This window comes from Oncorhynchus clarkii, chromosome 4 (assembly GCF_045791955.1).
Source record: "Oncorhynchus clarkii lewisi isolate Uvic-CL-2024 chromosome 4, UVic_Ocla_1.0, whole genome shotgun sequence".
NCBI lineage: Eukaryota > Metazoa > Chordata > Actinopteri > Salmoniformes > Salmonidae > Oncorhynchus > Oncorhynchus clarkii.
This window is the reverse complement of record NC_092150.1, coordinates 9000343-9021489: the sequence shown is the minus strand read 5'-3', so window position 1 is coordinate 9021489 and position 21147 is coordinate 9000343. Positions and strand designations below refer to the sequence as shown.

The 21147-nt window shown below is 43.3% G+C and overlaps 1 protein-coding gene across 1 annotated transcript in view; it reads right to left on the bottom strand.

Moving 5' to 3' along the window:
* The window catches only part of LOC139407486 (microtubule-associated protein futsch-like), a 93461-nt gene extending 75037 nt beyond the window's left edge, over window positions 1-18424 (bottom strand). The window contains exons 1-2 of the mRNA XM_071151282.1: window positions 18172-18424; window positions 7528-7629 (exon numbers count right to left, since the gene is read on the bottom strand). Of these exons, the coding sequence (XP_071007383.1) occupies window positions 7528-7629; window positions 18172-18424 (355 nt within the window). The remainder of the gene's footprint in view (window positions 1-7527; window positions 7630-18171) is intronic.
* Window positions 18425-21147: the final 2723 nt, after the last annotated feature.

The window sequence follows — 21147 nt, the reverse complement described above, 5'->3', positions numbered from 1 at the left end:
CCCTTTATTAAAGACCCCCCCTTTATTAAAGACCCCCCCTTTATTAAAGACCCCCCCTTTATTAAAGACCCCCCCTTTATTAAAGACACCCCCCTTTATTAAAGACCCCCCCTTTATTAAAGACCCCCCCCTTTATTAAAGACCCCCCCTTTATTAAAGACCCCCCCTTTATTAAAGACCCCCCCTTTATTAAAGACACCCCCCTTTATTAAAGACCCCCCCCTTTATTAAAGACCCCCCCTTTATTAAAGACCAAAAAAAAAAAAACATAAATAAATTAAAAAATATATATATCAGTTTTAATTGAGGACCAAAATGTTGAACCACAGTGCCATACAGGTGGCAAAATAGTTGGGACAAGATTTTCGATGTGCCTATCCCATGGCACATGGTTTATGAAATGATAAACAAACCAACGCTTGATACAAAAGTTTTCCAATTTAAATTATTACACAAAATTCTTGCCACAAACAGAATGTTTTTTTTTTCTGTTGTACTTTCCCCCCTTTTTCACGAGAGCATTCAGCTAGTTACGACTAGAACTTTGTGGACGTGGACATTGATTTTCAGTCCAGGAAAATGCTTCATCTGTGTCCAAAACACGAGTCTGCCAAGCCGCACTAATGTGTCAAAGGAAACACCAGCCAAGAGTCAGCTTGCAGGCACTCAGCCCGCCATAGGAGTCATGATGGGACAAGGAAATCCCAGCCTGCCAAACCCTCCCCTAACCCAGATGACACTTGACCTGTTGTACACCACCTCATTGGTCTCCTGGTCACAGCCAGTTGTGACACAGCATGTGATTGAACCCAGGGGTGTAGTGACGCCTCAAGCACTCGCGATGCAGTGGATGGATGGACTGAGAGTAGCTGAGGGGTGGGGTTAAGGTGATAGATGGGATGGACTGAGAGTAGCTGAGGGGTGGGGTTAAGGTGATAGATGGGATGGACTGAGAGTAGCTGAGGGGTGGGGTTAAGGTGATAGATGGGATGGACTGAGAGTAGCTGAGGGGTGGGGTTAAGGTGATAGATGGGATGGAGTGAGAGTAGCTGAGGGGTGGGGTTAAGGTGATAGATGGGATGGAGTGAGAGTAGCTGAGGGGTGGGGTTAAGGTGATATGTGGGATGGACTGAGAGTAGCTGAGGGGTGGGGTTAAGGTGATAGATGGGATGGAGTGAGAGTAGCTGAGGGGTGGGGTTAAGGTGATAGATGGGATGGACTGAGAGTAGCTGAGGGGTGGGGTTAAGGTGATAGATGGGATGGACTGAGAGTAGCTGAGGGGTGGGGTTAAGGTGATATGTGGGATGGACTGAGAGTAGCTGAGGGGTGGGGTTAAGGTGATAGATGGGATGGACTGAGAATAGCTGAGGGGTGGGGTTAAGGTGATAGATGGGATGGAGTGAGAGTAGCTGAGGGGTGGGGTTAAGGTGATAGATGGGATGGACTGAGAGTAGCTGAGGGGTGGGGTTAAGGTGATAGATGGGATGGAGTGAGAGTAGCTGAGGGGTGGGGTTAAGGTGATAGATGGGATGGACTGAGAATAGCCATGGACATTGATTTTTAGTCCAGGACAATACTTCATCTGTTTCCGGGAAATCAGTCCCTGGGTGTTTTTCATCGACTCTGAGCAACATGATCCCATTAAATATATCTGTAGTGTTGAATTCCCCTCCCCATCCAATGCCATTGATATGCGCTGTAGCCGAATGCAATCCATAGCCCCAGTCCTTCTCTCTACCTACCCCCCCATCCCCAGCCCTTCTCTCTACCTACCCCCCCATCCCCAGCCCTACTCTCTACCTACCCCCCCATCCCCAGCCCTTCTCTCTACCTACCCCCCCATCCCCAGCGCTTCTCTCTACCTACCCCCCCATCCCCAGCCCTACTCTCTACCTACCCCCCCATCCCCAGCGCTTCTCTCTACCTACCCCCCCACCCCCAGCCCTTCTCTCTACCTACCCCCCCACCCCCAGTCCTTCTCTCTACCTACCCCCCCACCCCCAGTCCTTCTCTCTACCTACCCCCCCACCCCCAGCCCTTCTCTCTACCTACCCCCCCATCCCCAGTCCTTCTCTCTACCTACCCCCCCATCCCCAGCCCTTCTCTCTACCTACCCCCCATCCCCAGCGCTTCTCTCTACCTACCCCCCCATCCCCAGCCCTACTCTCTACCTACCCCCCCATCCCCAGCGCTTCTCTCTACCTACCCCCCCACCCCCAGCCCTTCTCTCTACCTACCCCCCCACCCCCAGCCCTTCTCTCTACCTACCCCCCCATCCCCAGCCCTTCTCTCTACCTACCCCCCCATCCCCAGCCCTTCTCTCTACCTACCCCCCCATCCCCAGTGCTTCTCTCTACCTACCCCCCCATCCCCAGCCCTACTCTCTACCTACCCCCCCATCCCTGGCCCTCCTCTCTACCTACCCACCCACCCCCAGCCCTTCTCTCTACCTACCCCCCCACCCCCAGCCCTTCTCTCTACCTACCCCCCCATCCCTGGCCCTCCTCTCTACCTACCCCCCCATCCTAGCCATCCCTGGCCCTCCTCTCTACCTACCCCTCATCCTAGCCATCCCTGGCTGGGTTTGGTGGCCTCACTCAACCCCTATCTGCCTGGAGGACCTGCATGCAGACATGATGTAATGCAGAGGTGGTCTAAGATTAAAACAACACACTAAGCTATACACAACACCGTATGGGACCACTCTTTATTGTGCCAGTGTTTCAACCCAAGAATAAACCCATTTAGTTAAGAGCATAAATATTGACTTAAAATACTTTTTCTGGACATCCAGAAACTGCAAAGCCACTGGCTTGGTTGCATGTTCAGACTATTCAGCATTTATTCAGTTTCTGCAAATGGATCAATAAAATACAAGTCAAAAGTTAAGTGTAAAACCTAGCTGAATGTTAAACACAAAATAGAGAGAGGTGAGAGATGGTCCATTAACTCATCATTACTAGTGTATCAAGGCCAGTTTGTCGCTTCTATTGAAGTAAATCAGTGATAAATTGCTTGTAAACATATCATAGTTCCCTTGGACTGAAACCATTTTTTAAAAATGTTTGTTTATTCACATTCAATCACAGTAAATATCAACATTTTTATGAGCTACATAAAGGACGGCTGAACCCCAAAAAAAGACAACTTCTCTGGTTGAAAATGGCCCATATGGCATCAATAGGCTCCCGAGTGGCGCAGTGGTCTAAGACACTGCATCTCAGTGCAAAAGGTGTCACTGCAGTACCTGGTTCAAATCCAGGCTGCACCACATCTGGCTGTGATTGGGAGTCCCATAGTGTGGTGCAAAATTGGCCCGGGGTAAGAATTTTTTTCTTAACTGACTTGCCTAGTTATAACATTTATTTTTTTAAAGATAGTAGTCAGAAACATATGTAGTCCTAAAACTGACAAAAAAAATTTAAAAGTAAGATACATTTAGACATAATGTTAGTATTTTCCAAAACAGAATTTTGTGAGATTTAACGATTCGAAGACTTCACCGTTATCATTGGGTTGGATCAAGATTTAAGTAATGCCCACAAAACACGGGAACGTTGCCTAGCAGCACCCAAATCAATCAAATCACAGCTGCATCCAATCATAGCAGCAGAATCAACCCATGAGACAATGAACCAGACATGGCTACAATACATCATCCCCAACGTTATGTTAAAGAACCAGACATGGCTACAATACATCATCCCCAACGTTATGTTAAAGAACCAGACATGGCTACAATACATCATCCCCAACGTTATGTTAAAGAACCAGACATGGCTACAATACATCATCCCCAACGTTATGTTATAGAACCAGACATGGCTACAATACATCATCCCCAACGTTATGTTATAGAACCAGACATGGCTACAATACATCATCCCCAACGTTATGTTAAAGAACCAGACATGGCTACAATACATCATCCCCAACGTTATGTTAATAAAGAACCAGACATGGCTACAATACATCATCCCCAACGTTATGTTATAGAACCAGACATGGCTACAATACATCATCCCCAACGTTATGTTATAGAACCAGACATGGCTACAATACATCATCCCCAACGTTATGTTATAGAACCAGACATGGCTACAATACATCATCCCCAACGTTATGTTAAAGAACCAGACATGGCTACAATACATCATCCCCAACGTTATGTTATAGAACCAGACATGGCTACAATACATCATCCCCAACGTTATGTTAAAGAACCAGACATGGCTACAATACATCATCCCCAACGTTATGTTATAGAACCAGACATGGCTACAATACATCATCCCCAACGTTATGTTAAAAAACCACACTTGTTCTTTATAAATGTTGCTAGTTTGAATCCCCTAGCCAGCAAGGTGACACTTTGACTGACACTGGCTGGGACCCCAGTCTCTCCGAGGGTGTTTCATGGAGAACTGGGATAAGCAAAATACACATTTCCAATTCACACATGCGTATTAACACAGACTTGTAGATGTGTGAAATATAACAATATATAACAATATATAACAATATGACAACCCACCGAATTATTATTATTATTATTATTATTTCAACCGTCATTCCTTTAGCCAGTCATAGATAGTACAGTGGCTCCTCAACTACAGAGATAACTACAGAGAACTCAACTAGAGAGATAATCTACTACAGAGAACTCCACTACAAAAATAAATCAGATACAGAGAACTCAACTACAGAGATAATCTACTACAGAGAACTCAACTACAGAGATAACTACAGAGATAACTCAACTACAGAAAACTCAACTAGAGAGATAATCTACTACAGAGAACTCAACTACAGAGATAACTACAGAGATAACTCAACTACAGAGAGAACTCAACTGCGGTGAGTGAAGAGGAACAAACAACCATAACTGCCAAGGAAGGATATAACAAACATCAAACACACCCACATCAAACCACACCCCCACGACACAAATCGTTCCCTTTTTTTCTTAATGAGGACAAAAACCCTGCCGAAATCAATGAGTTCGCCCCCCCCCCCCCCCCCTCCCCTTTTAGCGCAATGGTCCTCGGAGACTGGATCGCTAAGAAAATATCGACTTTAGATCAAAGCTGCCAATACAAGCAGTGCTCAAGGTCTCTGATAGAGGAGAGGGCTTTTATGTAGCACAATGTCAGTGTGTATTTATGACGACACCTTTTAGAGCCACATGGAAAAACCCGGAAGGGACGGTCCAAAATAAATGTTACACCACTAAAAATAATCATTTTTATAAGATGGGACATTCTCTGGATGTGTCTTTCTCTTGACAAAATGCTGCGTCATTTCTGCTGGCTTCGATATAGCTCAGCACTTACTGTCAGTGCATTGTTGCAATGTATCCTATAGTTTCTTATTTACAGCGTGTGTGCGTGTACGTGTGTGTGTGTGCGTAATACAGAGGCTATGGGATAGCAGTCAAGCCCCTTGGGTGCTATGTAGAAGTTTTCAATCACCATCGCAGGAGGGGTGTGTGTGTGTGTGTGTGTGTGTGTGTGTGTGTGTGTGTGTTTGTGTGTGCGTAATACAGAGTACCAGTCAAGCCCCCTGGATGCGATGTAGAAGTATCAATCACCATCATAGTTTCCTATTTACCGTGTGTGTGTGTGTGTGTGTGTGTGTGTGTGTGTGTGTGTGTGTGTGTGTGGTTTAGGACACGTGTGGTTTATGTGATCTTTGAGCAATGAATTCAGACTGCATTGAAATACTGTGCCTTGAGATCATAATATGTATATTCCTACTGTAGCTGTGGAGAATGAATCAGAAATCCTTTGATGACCCCTTAATCTTAAAAAAAAACATCTATTCTGAGTTACTGTACATTGTGGATTCTCCTCAGATGGCTCAAGAGGTCCATATTGAAAACTGATGTAAAATGCAAAGGCCACAAAAGATAAGAAAATTACATTTCATTTCAAATTGATTAAATTTAGGTTTTTGGTCACTGGCTTACACACAATACCCCATAATGTCAAAGTGGAATTATGTTTTTCAATAAAAAAAATAAAAATAAAAATGAAAAGCTGAAATGCCTTGAGTCAGTAAGTATTCAACCCCTTTGTTATGGCAAGCTTAAATAAGTTCAGGAGTAAAACTTCTCTTAAGTCACATAATAAGTTGCATTGACTCACTCTGTGTGTTTAATAGTGTTGAACATGATTTTTGAATGACTACCTCATCTCTGTACCCCACACATACAATTAATTACCTGTAAGGTCCCTCAGTCGAGTGAGTCCAGCAGGTGACTTTAAAACATTTACAGAGTTGAAGGGTTGTGCCAGGAGAAAAGTGAGGATGGATCAACAACACTGTAGTTACTCCACAATACCTTAACCTTATTGACAGAGGGAAAAGAAGGAAGCCTGTACAGAATATAACATGCATCCTGTTTGCAATAAGGCACTAAAGTTAAAAAAAAAAATGTTGCAAAGCAATTCACTTTTTGTCCTGAATATGAAGTGTGATATTTGGGGCGAATCCAACACAACACATTGCTGAGTACTACTCTCCATATCTTCAAGCATAGTGGTGGCTGGATCATGTTATGGGTATGCTTGTAATCGTTAAGGACTAGGGAGTTTTTCAGGATACAAAATAAACGGAATGAAGCCAAGCACAGGCAAAATCCTAGAGGAAAACCTGGTTCAGTCTGCTTTCCACCAGACACTGGGAGATGAATTCACCTTTCAGCGGGACAATAACCTGAAACACAAGGCCAAATCTACACTGGAGTTGCTTACCAAGAAGACAGCGAATGTTCCTGAGTGGCCGAGTTACAGTTTTGACTTAAATGTGCTTGAAAATCTATGGCAAGACCTGAAAATGGTTGTCAAGCAACGATCAACAACCAATTTAACAGCGCTTGAAGAATTACAATAATCCATTTTAAATTCAGGCTGTAACACAAACAAAATGTGGAATCATATTACAAAACGTTTATGGACCACGCCATGTATGTCATTAAATAGTTATTTAAAAATAAACCTTACTGACCTTACAGTCTCAACCCCCAGGCCATCCTAGTATTGTGTTCAAAAGCTCATTTTTATCTGATAAAGACACATGAGTACGTTAATAATATTATCATCGTGACTTATCAGTAAAGAAATACATCTTCCCCTCAATCCTCATTGGATTTAGTCACCTGACAAGTCTGGATGGGTGAAAGCATTTGAGTAGTGCTAGAAACATCTCATATGTGTGTGAAGGTGGAAGGACTCTACAGAGTAACTCAACTCATCTTGCACCAGACTACTGTACCTGAAGTAATAAGGAAGACATCATCTTATTTACTCTGACATTAACTCTTGTCACTAGGTGTTAAGAGCCTGGGTCTGGTTCTAAACTCCTATGTCATTGTCATTGTTTGTTGTGACAAAAAAAACCATAGGAGTTGGCAAGGTAGAACAAACAGAATCTGGGACCAGGCTAGTTCGAAAAAAGGCCCATTATAGTCCAACGTTGTCCTGTGTGTGTGTGTGTGTGACGTCACAGGACCCAGGTTTGACTGACCTCTAACCTCTGCGGAGAACTGTGCGGAGTGACGCGTCACAAACAGCTGCAGCTGATGGTCCAGGTCACATGACTTGAGGCTGACGTCCCAGGAGCGGATCCCTGGTATAACAAGACAGAAGAGGGTAATGTTACATTAAAGGATAAGTTGGCTATTTAAAAACCTTACTGTTAAACTGTAATGCATTGTTTACTTTTCTTTAAACCGACACTAATAACTTCAATGGACGTGATGAGGGCAACCGTTCAACAGTGGCACATACTGTACTTAAGGGGCGAGAAACCATTTAAAATGAATTTGTAAAATACTAAACTTCCATTTTAGTATTTCTCATTATCTGCAGATCTTGTGTGAGGGCACATGGACAGGAAGTCGGAGAAAGGAAATTGGAAAACAGCGTCTTTTAAATCTCTATATCTGTATTATTTTAAATATTTCCGTGTGAATTTTTTTCTTCTCCGTTTCATGGAAGACTTCATTTCTCCAAGATGTAATTTAACCCCAGTTGACACTGTATGTAATTAGAATTAATAAAAGTTGGTCCAGACAGCTATTATGTTTTCTATAATATGGAGAAAAAATATATATATTTTTTTTTTTACAAATGTACCGGACCAGAACATTGGTCATTTAGTTAAGGAAGGAGTTTACCTCAATAACTGTCAGAATCATGATGAGATTACAATAATAGGGCATTATAATGGGGGTCATATGCTTATGACAAGGCTTACAATATAACGGCATCGTAACGCGTTATACATACCTTGATGTCTATTACTGAAACAGACTGATTATTGAGGAGCAACAGGTTTAGTACAAGCTGAACATTTCTTAGCCATGTTCCTGGGGGGGTCATGCATGCTTATAACAAGTCTTACAATGCATTATAACTGCATCATAACACATTATACCTAGGGTTTAAATTAACTTATTACCAGAACAGACACACTGATTTAAAGAGTAAGCAAACCCATTCTCATTAATGTTCCAGTCAACTTCCTCATTTCCAAACCCACAATAGAGAGAGCCTTTGTCAGATTGGATTCGAGTGAAGATTCTCAGGAGTTCAGAGAGAAACCCGCATCAGATGTCATTCAACAGGGCCTTTAGCCACAGGAGAAGCCTGTCTCTGATCCTATTCAACAGGGCCTTTAGCCGCAGGAGAAGCCTGTCTCTGATCCTATTCAACAGGGCCTTTAGCAGCAGGAGAAGCCGGTCTCTGATCCTATTCAACAGGGCCTTTAACCGCAGGAGAAGCCTGTCTCTGATCCTATTCAACAGGGCCTTTAGCCGCAGTAGAAGCCGGTCTCTGATCCTATTCAACAGGGCCTTTAGCCGCAGGAGAAGCCTGTCTCTGATCCTATTCAACAGGGCCTTTAGCCACAGGAGAAGCCTGTCTCTGATCCTATTCAACAGGGCCTTTAGCCGCAGGAGAAGCCTGTCTCTGATCCTATTCAACAGGGCCTTTAGCAGCAGGAGAAGCCGGTCTCTGATCCTATTCAACAGGGCCTTTAACCGCAGGAGAAGCCTGTCTCTGATCCTATTCAACAGGGCATTTAGCCGCAGGAGAAGCCTGTCTCTGATCCTATTCAACAGGGCATTTAGCCGCAGGAGAAGCCTGTCTCTGATCCTATTCAACAGGGCCTTTAGCCGCAGTAGAAGCCGGTCTCTGATCCTATTCAACAGGGCCTTTAGCCGCAGGAGAAGCCTGTCTCTGATCCTATTCAACAGGGCCTTTAGCCGCAGGAGAAGCCTGTCTCTGATCCTATTCAACAGGGCATTTAGCCGCAGGAGAAGCCTGTCTCTGATCCTATTCAACAGGGCCTTTAGCCGCAGGAGAAGCCTGTCACTGATCCTATTCAACAGGGCCTTTAGCCGCAGGAGAAGCCTGTCTCTGATCCTATTCAACAGGGCCTTTAGCCGCAGGAGAAGCCTGTCTCTGATCCTATTCAACAGGGCCTTTTACCGCAGGAGAAGCCTGTCTCCGATCCTATTCAACAGGGCCTTTAGCCGCAGTAGAAGCCGGTCTCTGATCCTATTCAACAGGGCCTTTAGCCGCAGGAGAAGCCTGTCTCTGATCCTATTCAACAGGGCCTTTAGCCGCAGGAGAAGCCGGTCTCTGATCCTATTCAACAGGGCCTTTAGCAGCAGGAGAAGCCGGTCTCTGATCCTATTCAACAGGGCCTTTAGCCGCAGGAGAAGCCTGTCTCTGATCCTATTCAACAGGGCCTTTAGCCGCAGGAGAAGCCGGTCTCTGATCCTATTCAACAGGGCATTTAGCCGCAGGAGAAGCCGGTCTCTGATCCTATTCAACAGGGCCTTTAGCCGCAGGAGAAGCCTGTCTCTGATCCTATTCAACAGGGCCTTTAGCCGCAGGAGAAGCCGGTCTCTGATCCTATTCAACAGGGCCTTTAGCAGCAGGAAAAGCCTGTCTCTGATCCTATTCAACAGGGCCTTTAGCAGCAGGAGAAGCCTGTCTCTGATCCTGTTCACTGGTGGATACTCTGTCTGAGTCTGGGATAGGAGATTAATATAATTTCCTTTCCTCCACCCCCTTATCCTCCTATCTCCCCATGCCTCAATAAGAAGAGGATGACTGTACTTTGGTTATTTTGTATTTTTTCCAGCTTCTGTTTTTCTTCACTGAGAGAGAGAGAGAGAAAGAGAGAGGAGGGAGAAATGTTCCCCGTTGCAGACGAGTACGGTCTATTCTCAGAAATGCTGAGTCACTGATTCTGGTAAAGGCCTCAATGCTCCTTGCTCAAAATGGTATTTTGTGTTTGGACTGACAAAACCCTTCTCAAAGATGTGACAACTGCATCGATCATTATGACAGACAACTTGACATGTCTAAAATGTAATTTCCTGGACAAAAGAAAGAGAAAGAGAGAGAAAGAGAGAGAAAGAGAGAGAGAGAGAGAGAGAGAGAGAGAGAGAGAGAGAGAGAGAGAGAGAGAGATCACTCAATAGTCGTAGGAAAACTGTGTTCAGGAGAGCTCTCATACCACCCTGCATCCCACTGCTGGCTTGCTTCTGAAGCTAAGCAGGGTTGGTTCTGGATGGGAGACCACATGCTGCTGGAAGTGGTGTTGGAGGGCCAGCAGGAGGCACCATTGAAGAGGTCCGGAGAAGTGGTTGACTATAAACTCATTACAGTAACTCATTTGCTTCTAATTTATGTCATACAAACTTATCAGACACCAATTCACCCAACTAGAAAATTATACTACTAAGTTAGTAATGATCAACTAATTAATACAGTGCATTTGGGAAGTATTCAGACCCCTTCCCCTTTTCCACATTTTGTTACGTCACAGCCTTGTTCTGAAATTGATTAAATAAAACACGTTCCTCATCAATCTACACACAATACCCAATCATGACAAAGCGAAAACAGGTTATTCAAATTTTTAGCTAATGTATTAAAAATAAAAATGGATTCCTTATTAGCATAAGTATTCAGACCCTTTGCTATGACAATCGAAAATTGAGCTCAGATGCATCCTGTTTCCATTGATCATCCTTGAAATGTTTCTATAACTTGATCGAAGTCCACCTGTGGTAAATTAAATTGATTGGACATGATTTGGAAAGGCACACACCTGTCTATATAAGGTCCCACAGTTGACAGTGCATGTCAGAGCAAAAGCCAAGCCATGAGGTCAAAGGAATTGTCAGTAGAGCCTGGAGACAGGATTGTGTCGAGGCTCAGATCTGGGGAAGGGTACCAAAACATTTCTTCAGCATTGAAGTTCCCCCAGAACACAGTGGCCTCCATCATTCTTAAATGGAAGAAGACTCTTCCTTGAGCTGGCCGCCCGGAAGAACTGAGCAATCGGGGGAGAAGGGCCTTGGTCAGGGAGTTGATCAAGAACACGATGGTCACTCTGACAGAGCTCCAGAGTTCTTCTGTGGAGATGGGAGAACCTTCCAGAAGGACAACTATCTCTGCAGCACTCCCCCAATCAGGCCTTTATGGTAGAGTGCCACTCTTCAGTAAAAGGCACATGACAGGCACATGACAGCCGCTTGGAGTTAGCCAAAAGGCACCTAAAGGACTCTCAGACCATAGGAAACAAGACCTGGCACCATCCCTACGGGGAAGTGTGGTGGTGGCAGTATCGTGCTGTGGGGATGTTTTTCAGCGGCAGGGACTGGGAGACTAGTCAGGATCGAGGGAAAGATGAACGGAGCAAAGTACAGAAAGATCCTTGATGAAAACCTGCTCCAGAGCGCTCAGGACCTCAGACTGGGGCGAAGGTGGACCTTCCAACAGGACAACGACCCTAAGCATACAGCCAAGACAACACAGGAGTGGCTTCGGGACAATTTTTTTTGTTGTCTTTTTTAAAAATGTAATCTTTATTTAACTAGGCAAGTCAGTTAAGAACACATTCTTGTTTACAATGACGGCCTACCAGAAGGCAAAAGACCTCCTGCGGGGACGGGGGCTGGGATTAAAATGTTTAAATAAAATAAAAATATAGGACAAAACACACAGCACAACAAGAGAGACACCACAACACTACATAAAGAGAGACCTAAGACGACAACATAGCATGGCAGCAACACAACATGACAAAAACATGATAGCAACACATGGCAACAACATGATAGCAACACAACATGGCAACAACATGATAGCAACACATGGCAACAACATGATAGCAACACAACATGGCAACAACATGATAGCAACACAACATGGCAACAGCACAACTTGCTAGCGGCACAAAACATGGTGTTTATGATTGAGTCTTTGAATGAAGAAATGGAGACAAAACGGTCCAGTTTGAGTGTTTTTTGCAGCTCGTTTCAGTTGCTAGCTGCAGTGAACTGAAAAGAGGAGTGGCCCAGGGATGTTTGTGCTTTGGGGAACGGGTGTTGTATGTGGAGGATGAGGGCTGCAGTAGGTATCTCAGTTAGGGGGGAGTGAGGCCTAAGTTTCCTTCCTTGAGTGACCCAGACAAAGCCCAGACTTGAACCCGTTTCAACATCTCTGGAGAGATCTGAAAATAACTGTACAGCGACGTTCACCATCCAACCTGACAGAGCTTAAGAGGATCTGCAGAGAAGAATGTGAGAAACTCCCCAAATACAGGTGTGCCGAGCTTGTAGCGTCATACCCAAAAAGACTCAAGGCTGTAATTGCTGCCAAAGGTGCTTCAACAAAGTACTGAGTAAAGGGTCTGAATACTTATGTAAATGTGATATTTCCGTTTTATAATTTGTATCAATTTGCAAAAAATTCAAAAAAATCTGTTTTTGCTTTGTCATTATGGGTTGTTGTGTGCAGAGTGATGAGGAAAACACATTTGTTAATCCATTAACAAGTCAAGGGGTCTGAATCATTTCCGAAATGCACTGTACATGCTTAGTAATACCTCAAACATGTTCCGCATCCATCCACGTTCCCCAAGTGTTACCAAATGAATAATGCAGGGCAAGTTCTGCACAGAACCCCTGTAAATCTGTGTGGAGGGAGGGCACACAGTGCCATACAGAAGGTGGTTGAGAAATCCTGTGAGGACGAAGGGTAGAGAATACAAAATGGGGATTCTATGTTCGCATCGTGTCCGAGGAGTGGAGAAAGCTGGGGGAGCCCACATTCTCAATTACACTGACAAGGGGTAATTTTCCATGATGCTGTCTGCCTCCCGTCTGCCTCTCTGGCTCTAGTTCTGGCTAAGCTAGTGTGTGAGCCAGGCTATATATCTTCTCATGACACTTTGTTTTTTGTGGAACATGCCTCATAAGCTCATACAGAACATGTTTCAGACGTTTGATTAGTAGGTTATTCCCTATATCACCTTGTGCCTGTTTATTAACATGACATTTGCTGTTCCCTGAACTAGTCTATGTTCAGTGGTGTAGTGGAGGGTATACGCCGTGTCAATTAATAGGGTTGATGGAACAGATCGGAATGTTTCGCCTTAACAGATCGGAATGTTTCGCCTTAACAGATCGGAATGTTTCGCCTTAATAGATCGGAATGTTTCGCCTTAACAGATCGGAATGTTTCGCCTTAACAGATCGGAATGTTTCGCCTTAACAGATTGGAATGTTTCGCCTTAACAGATCGGAATGTTTCGCCTTAACAGATTGGAATTATTTCTTCACATTTTAGGCAAAGAAATGTACACACAATGTTCCAAAATGCAATGTGCAGGAAAACACAGTTCTAAAATGCAGTTTCATGGACAGAGGTGGAAATATCTGTTAGAAAGGGGGGGGGGGGGGGGGGGTCTAAAGATGCAACAACTATCATGGGTTGCTAATATGACTGGGATAATGATGTTAGACAATGAAAGTAAGATAGATAGATAGAACAGGAGAACGCATAATGAGGAAGTCTGTATAAAAAAAAAATTGCCTCCACGTTTCCATGGTAGGATTTTGGATATAGGCTACTTTGAAGCAATGTAAGACATGCTTCATACCTCATAATATGAAGTAAAACATCCAGGTTTCAAACAATTAAGGAACAGGAAAAATATAGCGATGGTAATGATAGACCTAACTGTTTTCTGGTAGACGGAAATACTTTCCCAAAATCCTTCTCTATTAAACGTTAACTAGCTGCAAAGTAGCCTACCTGCCAGAATGATATCATGTCGTGCCATTAATCCGCCCCCATCACCTCATGTTTCAGCATGATCATGCACAGCCCCATGTTGCAAGGCCCTGTACACAATTCCTGGAAGCTGAAAATGTCCCAGTTCTTCCATGGCCTGCATATTCACCAGCTCAATATTTATCCATTGAGCACGTTTAGGATGCTCTGGATTGACGTGTGTTCCAGTTCCCGCCAATATCAAGCAACTTCGAGCAGTCAATGAAGGAGTGAGATAACATTCAACAGACCACAATCAACAGCCTGATAAGCTCTATGTGAAGGAGATGTGTCGCGCTGCATGAGGCAAATGGTGGTCACACCAGATACTGACTGGTTTTCTGATCCACACTCCTACCTTTTTTTTAAGTTACACTACATGACCAAACATTGACGCGAGGGACTTGCTTCCATTCACCCTCAAGAGCATTAGTGAAGTCGGGTGCTGATGTTGAGCGATAAGGCCCGGCTCGTAATCGCCGTTCCAATTCATCCCAAAGGTGTTCGATGGGGTTGAGGTCAGGGCTCTGTGCAACCCAGTCAAGTTCTTCCATACCGATCTCGACAAACAATTTATGTATTATGGACCTCGCTTTGTGCACAGGGGTATTGTCATGCTGAAACAGGAAAGGACCTTCCCCAAACTGTTGCCACAAAGTTGGAAGCACAGAATCGACTCTAGAATGTCATTATATGCTGTAGAGTTAAGATTTCCCTTCACTGGGACTAAGGGGACCTGGGGACTGAACCATGAAAAACAGCCCCAGACCATTATTCCTCCTCCACCAAAATTTACAGTTGGAACTATGCATTGGGACAGGTAGTGTACTCCTGGCATTGGACTGCCGGATGGTGAAGCGTTATTCATCACTCCAGAGACAATGTAAACACCTAGCATATTTCACACCATGTAAACCCCTAGCATATTTCACACCATGTAAACCCCTAGCATATTTCACACCATGTAAACAAACACCTAGCATATTTCACACCATGTAAACCCCTAGCATATTTCACACCATGTAAACACCTAGCATATTTCACACCATGTAAACACCTAGCATATTTCACACCATGTAAACACCTAGCATATTTCACACCATGTAAACACCTAGCATATTTCACACCATGTAAACACCTAGCATATTTCACACCATGTAAACAAACACCTAGCACATTTCATTCACACCATGTAAACACCTAGCATATTTCACACCATGTAAACACCTAGCATATTTCACACCATGTAAACAAACACCTAGCACATTTAATTCACACCATGTAAACACCTAGCATATTTCACACCATGTAAACACCTAGCATATTTCACACCATGTAAACAAACACCTAGCACATTTCATTCACACCATGTAAACACCTAGCATATTTCACACCATGTAAACACCTAGCATATTTCACACCATGTAAACAAACACCTAGCACATTTCACACCATGTACACAAACGCCTAGCATATTTCACACCATGTAAACAAACACCTAGTACATTTCATTCACACCATGTAAACACCTAGCATATTTCACACCTTGTAAACACCTAGCATATTTCACACCATGTAAACACCTAGCATATTTCACACCATGTAAACACCTAGCATATTTCACACCATGTAAACACCTAGTACATTTCATTCACACCATGTAAACACCTAGCATATTTCACACCTTGTAAACACCTAGCATATTTCACACCATGTAAACACCTAGCATATTTCACAACATGTAAACACCTAGCATATTTCACACCATGTAAACAAACACCTAGCACATTTCATTCACATCATGTAAACACCTAGCACATTTCATTCACATCATGTAAACACCTAGCATATTTCACACCATGTAAACACCTAGCATATTTCACATCATGTAAACACCTAGCATATTTCACACCATGTAAACACCTAGTACATTTCATACCATGTAAACAAACACCTAGCATATTTCATTCACATCATGTAAACACCTAGCATATTTCACACCATGTAAACACCTAGCATATTTCATACCATGTAAACAAACACCTAGCATATTTCATACCATGTAAACAAACACCTAGTACATTTCATTCACACCATGTAAACACCTAGCATATTTCACACCTTGTAAACACCTAGCATATTTCACACCATGTAAACAAACACCTAGCACATTTCATTCACACCATGTAAACACCTAGCATATTTCACACCATGTAAACACCTAGCATATTTCACACCATGTAAACAAACACCTAGCACATTTCATTCACACCATGTAAACACCTAGCATATTTCACACCATGTAAACCCCTAGCATATTTCACACCATGTAAACAAACACCTAGCACATTTCATTCACACCATGTAAACACCTAGCATATTTCACACCATGTAAACACCTAGCATATTTCACACCAGGTAAACAAACACCTAGCACATTTCATTCACACCATGTAAACACCTAGCATATTTCACACCATGAATGTGTTCCAAATGGCATCCTATTGGACCCTGCTCAAAAGTAGTGCACTATAAAGGGGATATGGTGCCATGTAGGACATAGGCCATGTGTCAGAAAACACTGGACAACACCCTCCATTTGTACCCAACTATCTATCATCCATTTGTACCCAACTATCTATCATCCAGCATGCCTTTTTAGCTCATATTGAAGATTTTTCCATACTGTACGTGCAACAATTGGCATTGCCCTGGGCTACCTTGATACAGAAAGAACATGACAGCTATGGTTTTCAACAAGACAACAGCATTACTGTATTTAACTGAACATCATGTTGAATGCTTTAGTGCAACGGATGACTCATTATTAATGAGGGCAATGTCCCAGGAGTTTGGCACAGTGCATTTGTAACAAGCACAAGCAGTTAAGTCTACGGATTTTTCCCCTTCGTGGTCAATTTAGGCTTCCATATTGTTGTTGTTTTTGTATCACACCATTGCTGAGAATGTGTGCAACTGTTTTCTTCCTGTAGCAGGCCCTCTCATGGCAGGCTACATGTGAGTTATTACAGTCTGGTCTCATAGACTAGACGTAACATAGTAAATGTATACCCGGGATTCTCAAATTAGTATGATATGTTACGTTGGTATGGTTACATAAGACAGAAGTTTACTTAAGGCAAAAACAAAAGGAGGGTGGGCGTATAACGCGAACATCTAGCAACCCAAAGGTTGCAGGTTTGAATCTCATCAGGGACAACTTCAGCATTTTAGATAATTAGAAACTTTGCAACTACTTAGCATGTTAGCTCATCTTTCCCCTAACCCTAACCCTTTTAGCTAACCCTTCCCCCTAACCCTCACCTTTAATTCTAACCCTAACCATAACCCCTAGCTAACGTTAGCCAACTAGGAATACGTAATATATCATACGTTCTGCAAATTCGTAACATATTGTACGAATTGCAAATAGTAACATATCATACGAAATGGATGATGGACATCCACAAAATAATACATACCATACGAAATGTAACATGTCATATTAAATGGAGTGTCTCGGTATTTATGTACAGAATAACACGAAATGCTCTGAGACCATGTTGGTTAGGATCATGGAAATACATGGGGTAGAAAAAGGCTACATACTATGTTGGAGGTTTTATAAAACAACCATACGTTTTCTGGGAATCCATGAGACTTGCCTGTTTGTGACCCTAATTGAAAAACGAATAAATGTATAGATTTTTTCATCAAAGAATTACAGAATCCCTTGTAATTATCAAATGAATGTGAAACGTGTAGGCAAGGCTCCACAACATTTTCGTTCCACTAAAAAGTGGCGTAGTAGGCTATTCGTTCGTGCAAAACTGCTGATTCAATATGCCTGATGCGTCATTTTTTTCTCATTAGGAAACCGGTCGCACATTCTTCATATCTTTCAATTGCATCATATACATTTCAATCCGTTCTATGTCATCATTTTTTATTGGTATATATTGGAGGTTATGCATGCGGGTTTTACAGAAGTCGTGTGTAACAGTGAGACTCGTTGAAGTTGCCTACTCACCCCGCTCTAAGTGGTCTCTGGCGCGTTGCAGCTGGTGGTCTGTCGCTATCTCTCCGATCACTATGAGCATGTAGTAGTTCCCTTGGCTGAAAGGGGGTCCTCTGCACCGCTTCTCTCCAAGGTCCTGAATTCGCTTCTCGGACCCCAGCCGCGAGCTGCTCTCTTCCTCCAGCACTGCCGTGAGCGGACCTCTAGCCGGGATCTCCATGGCAACACCCCAGCGAGCAGACGCCGGGGACGGTTCTATCTCCATGACAACTTCCACAAGCACGGAGTGTGCGGCGGAAAGGTTGGAGGAGGGCTAGCAGGGCTATTAGAACGTTCACTTTTGGAGCCATTTACTTCCATTTGATTGGCCGAAAGGCCCATGTAGCAGGATGATGTCACATATTGAGCTATCGGGCATGTCCAAAGGGTAGGACCTTGATTTTGGAAACGGTGAGCCCCCCCCCAAAAAAAATGTATGATTAGCTTGAAATCTCAAAAGTAAATTGTAAATACCAAAATACCAATGGGCTGACTTCTGCAGCCTCTCAAAGTTTATTTTCAGCAGCTTACAGCCTATTCTGAGAACAACACACACACACACACACACACACAGAGATCAAATAACATTTTAGCAGTTTGGCAAAGTGTGTTTGTGTTAGCCTCTGCCCAAATTGGCAGATTAAGGTATCAGTATGTTACCAGTCTAATACCAAAGCCATGGTAAACTGCTGATTCCCCTTCTGAAATGTGCACATTTCTCAGACAGTTTGGCGATGCCAGTCTGAGCCAGTTTGAGTGCCGAAAAAAAACGCAAGAGAGGGAGGATCTCTGTGGCAGCAAGCTACTCGTATACGCTGTTTTATTTATATATATAATGAAACACAGATCGCTGTTATATCTCTTCCTATCTATCTATCTATCTATCTATCTATCTATCTATCTATATATATATATATATATATATATATATATATATATATATATGTATATTATCATTAGTATGATATCATATATGTACTGTATATTCACGTCGCCAAATAATTGTTTAAAACACACTGTTTTGCAATGAAAATCTACAGTAGCCTCAACAGCACTCTGTAGGATAGCACCATGGTGTAGCCGGAGGACAGATAGCTTCCGTCCTCCTCTGGATACATTGACTTCAATACAAAACTTAGGAGGATCATGGTTCTCAGCCCCTTCCATAGACTTACACAGTAATTTTGACAACTTCTGGAGGACGTCCTCCAACTTATCAGAGCTCTTGCACCATGAACTGACATGTTGTCCACCCAATCAAAGGATCATAAGCTACAGCTAGCTAGCACTGCAGTGCATAAAATGTGGTGAGTAGTTGACCATAGTTTTGAACAAAATAATTTCTTACAAAATCAGGAGAAGCAGCAGAGTGAGAGACCTGTCTATTTTTTTAGCTAGCTAATGCACCTAGCTAATTTAGCCGACTCAAATACCCGGCTCAAACAGAAAGGAATGCTATTTATGTTAGCTTGCTGGATATGGCTATCCAACACTGGAACTCATCCAAGTCATGGTAAGCTTTCAATTATATGATTTTTTTTCCACCGGTGCCCGCCATTTTAACTGCTAAACTGCTTGCTGTACACTGTATTTCATGATTGTAGCGGCTTTACTAACGTTTTAGTCCTAGTAGCTATGTTGATGATGTAGGCTCTGTGTAGTGGTTAGCTCCGAGACAGGATGGTGTCAAGGCACAGATCTGGGGAAGGGTACATTTCTGTCTCCAAGAACACAGTGGCCTCCATCATTATTAAATGGAAGAAGTTTGGAACCACCAAGACTCTTCCTAGAGCTGGCCGCCCAGCTAAAATCTGAGCAATCGGGGGAGAAGGACCTTGATCAGGGAGGGGACCAAATGTATTTAATCAATTTTAGAATAAATCTATAAAGTAAAAAATTGTGGAAAAAGTCAAAGAGTCTGTATACTTTCCGAAAACACTGTATGTCTTCCTCAACAAGGACTGGCCGCCCAGCTAAAATCTGAGCAATCGGGGGAGAAGGACCTTGGTCAGGGAGGGGACCAAGAACCCCATGGTCACTTCTGACAGAGCTCCAGAGTGCCTCGGTGGACATGTGCAAACCTTCCAGAAGGACAAGCATCTCTGCAGCACTCCACCAACCGGGCCTTTATGGTAGAGTGGCCAGATGGAAGCCACTCCTAAGTTACAGGCACATGACAGCCCGCTTGGAATTTGCCAAAGGCACCTAAAGGACTCTGAGACCATGAAAACATGATTCTCTGGTCTGATGAAACCAATATTGAACTCTTTGGCCTGAATGCCAAGCGTCACGTCTGGAGGAAACCTTGCACCATCCCTACGGTGAAGCATGGTGGTGGCAGCATCATGCTGTGACGATGTTTTTCAGTGGCAGGTACTGGGAAACTAGTCAGGGTTGAGGGAAAGATGAACAGAGCAAAGTACAGAAAGATCCAAAGCGCTCAGGACCTCAGACTGGGGCAAAGGTTCACCTTCCAACAGGACAATGACCCTAAGCACACAGCCAAGAAAACACAGGAGTCGTTTATGAATGTCCTTGAGTGGCCCAGCCAGAGCCTGGACTTGAACCCAATCAAACCTCTCTGGGTCTGAATACTTATGTAAATGTGATATTTCAGTTTTTTATTTTTAATAAATTTGCAAAAATTTCATTATGGTGTGTGGTGTGTAAATTGATGAGGGAAAATGTTTTATTTAATACATTTTCGAATAAATCTATAAAAGTAAAATATTGTGGAAAAAGTCAAAGAGTCTGTATACTTTCCGAATACACTGTATGTCTTCCTCAACAAGGACTATCCGGAGGCTGTGTGCCAGAAGAGAAAATAACTTATCCCAGCTATGCAATCTGCCACAGCGCGTGGGGACATTGCTTACGGCCGCTATGACAGGCTCATTTTACACCCTCCCTCCCAAAAGCCTCAAAGGGATGAGAGAGCTAAGCCTATGG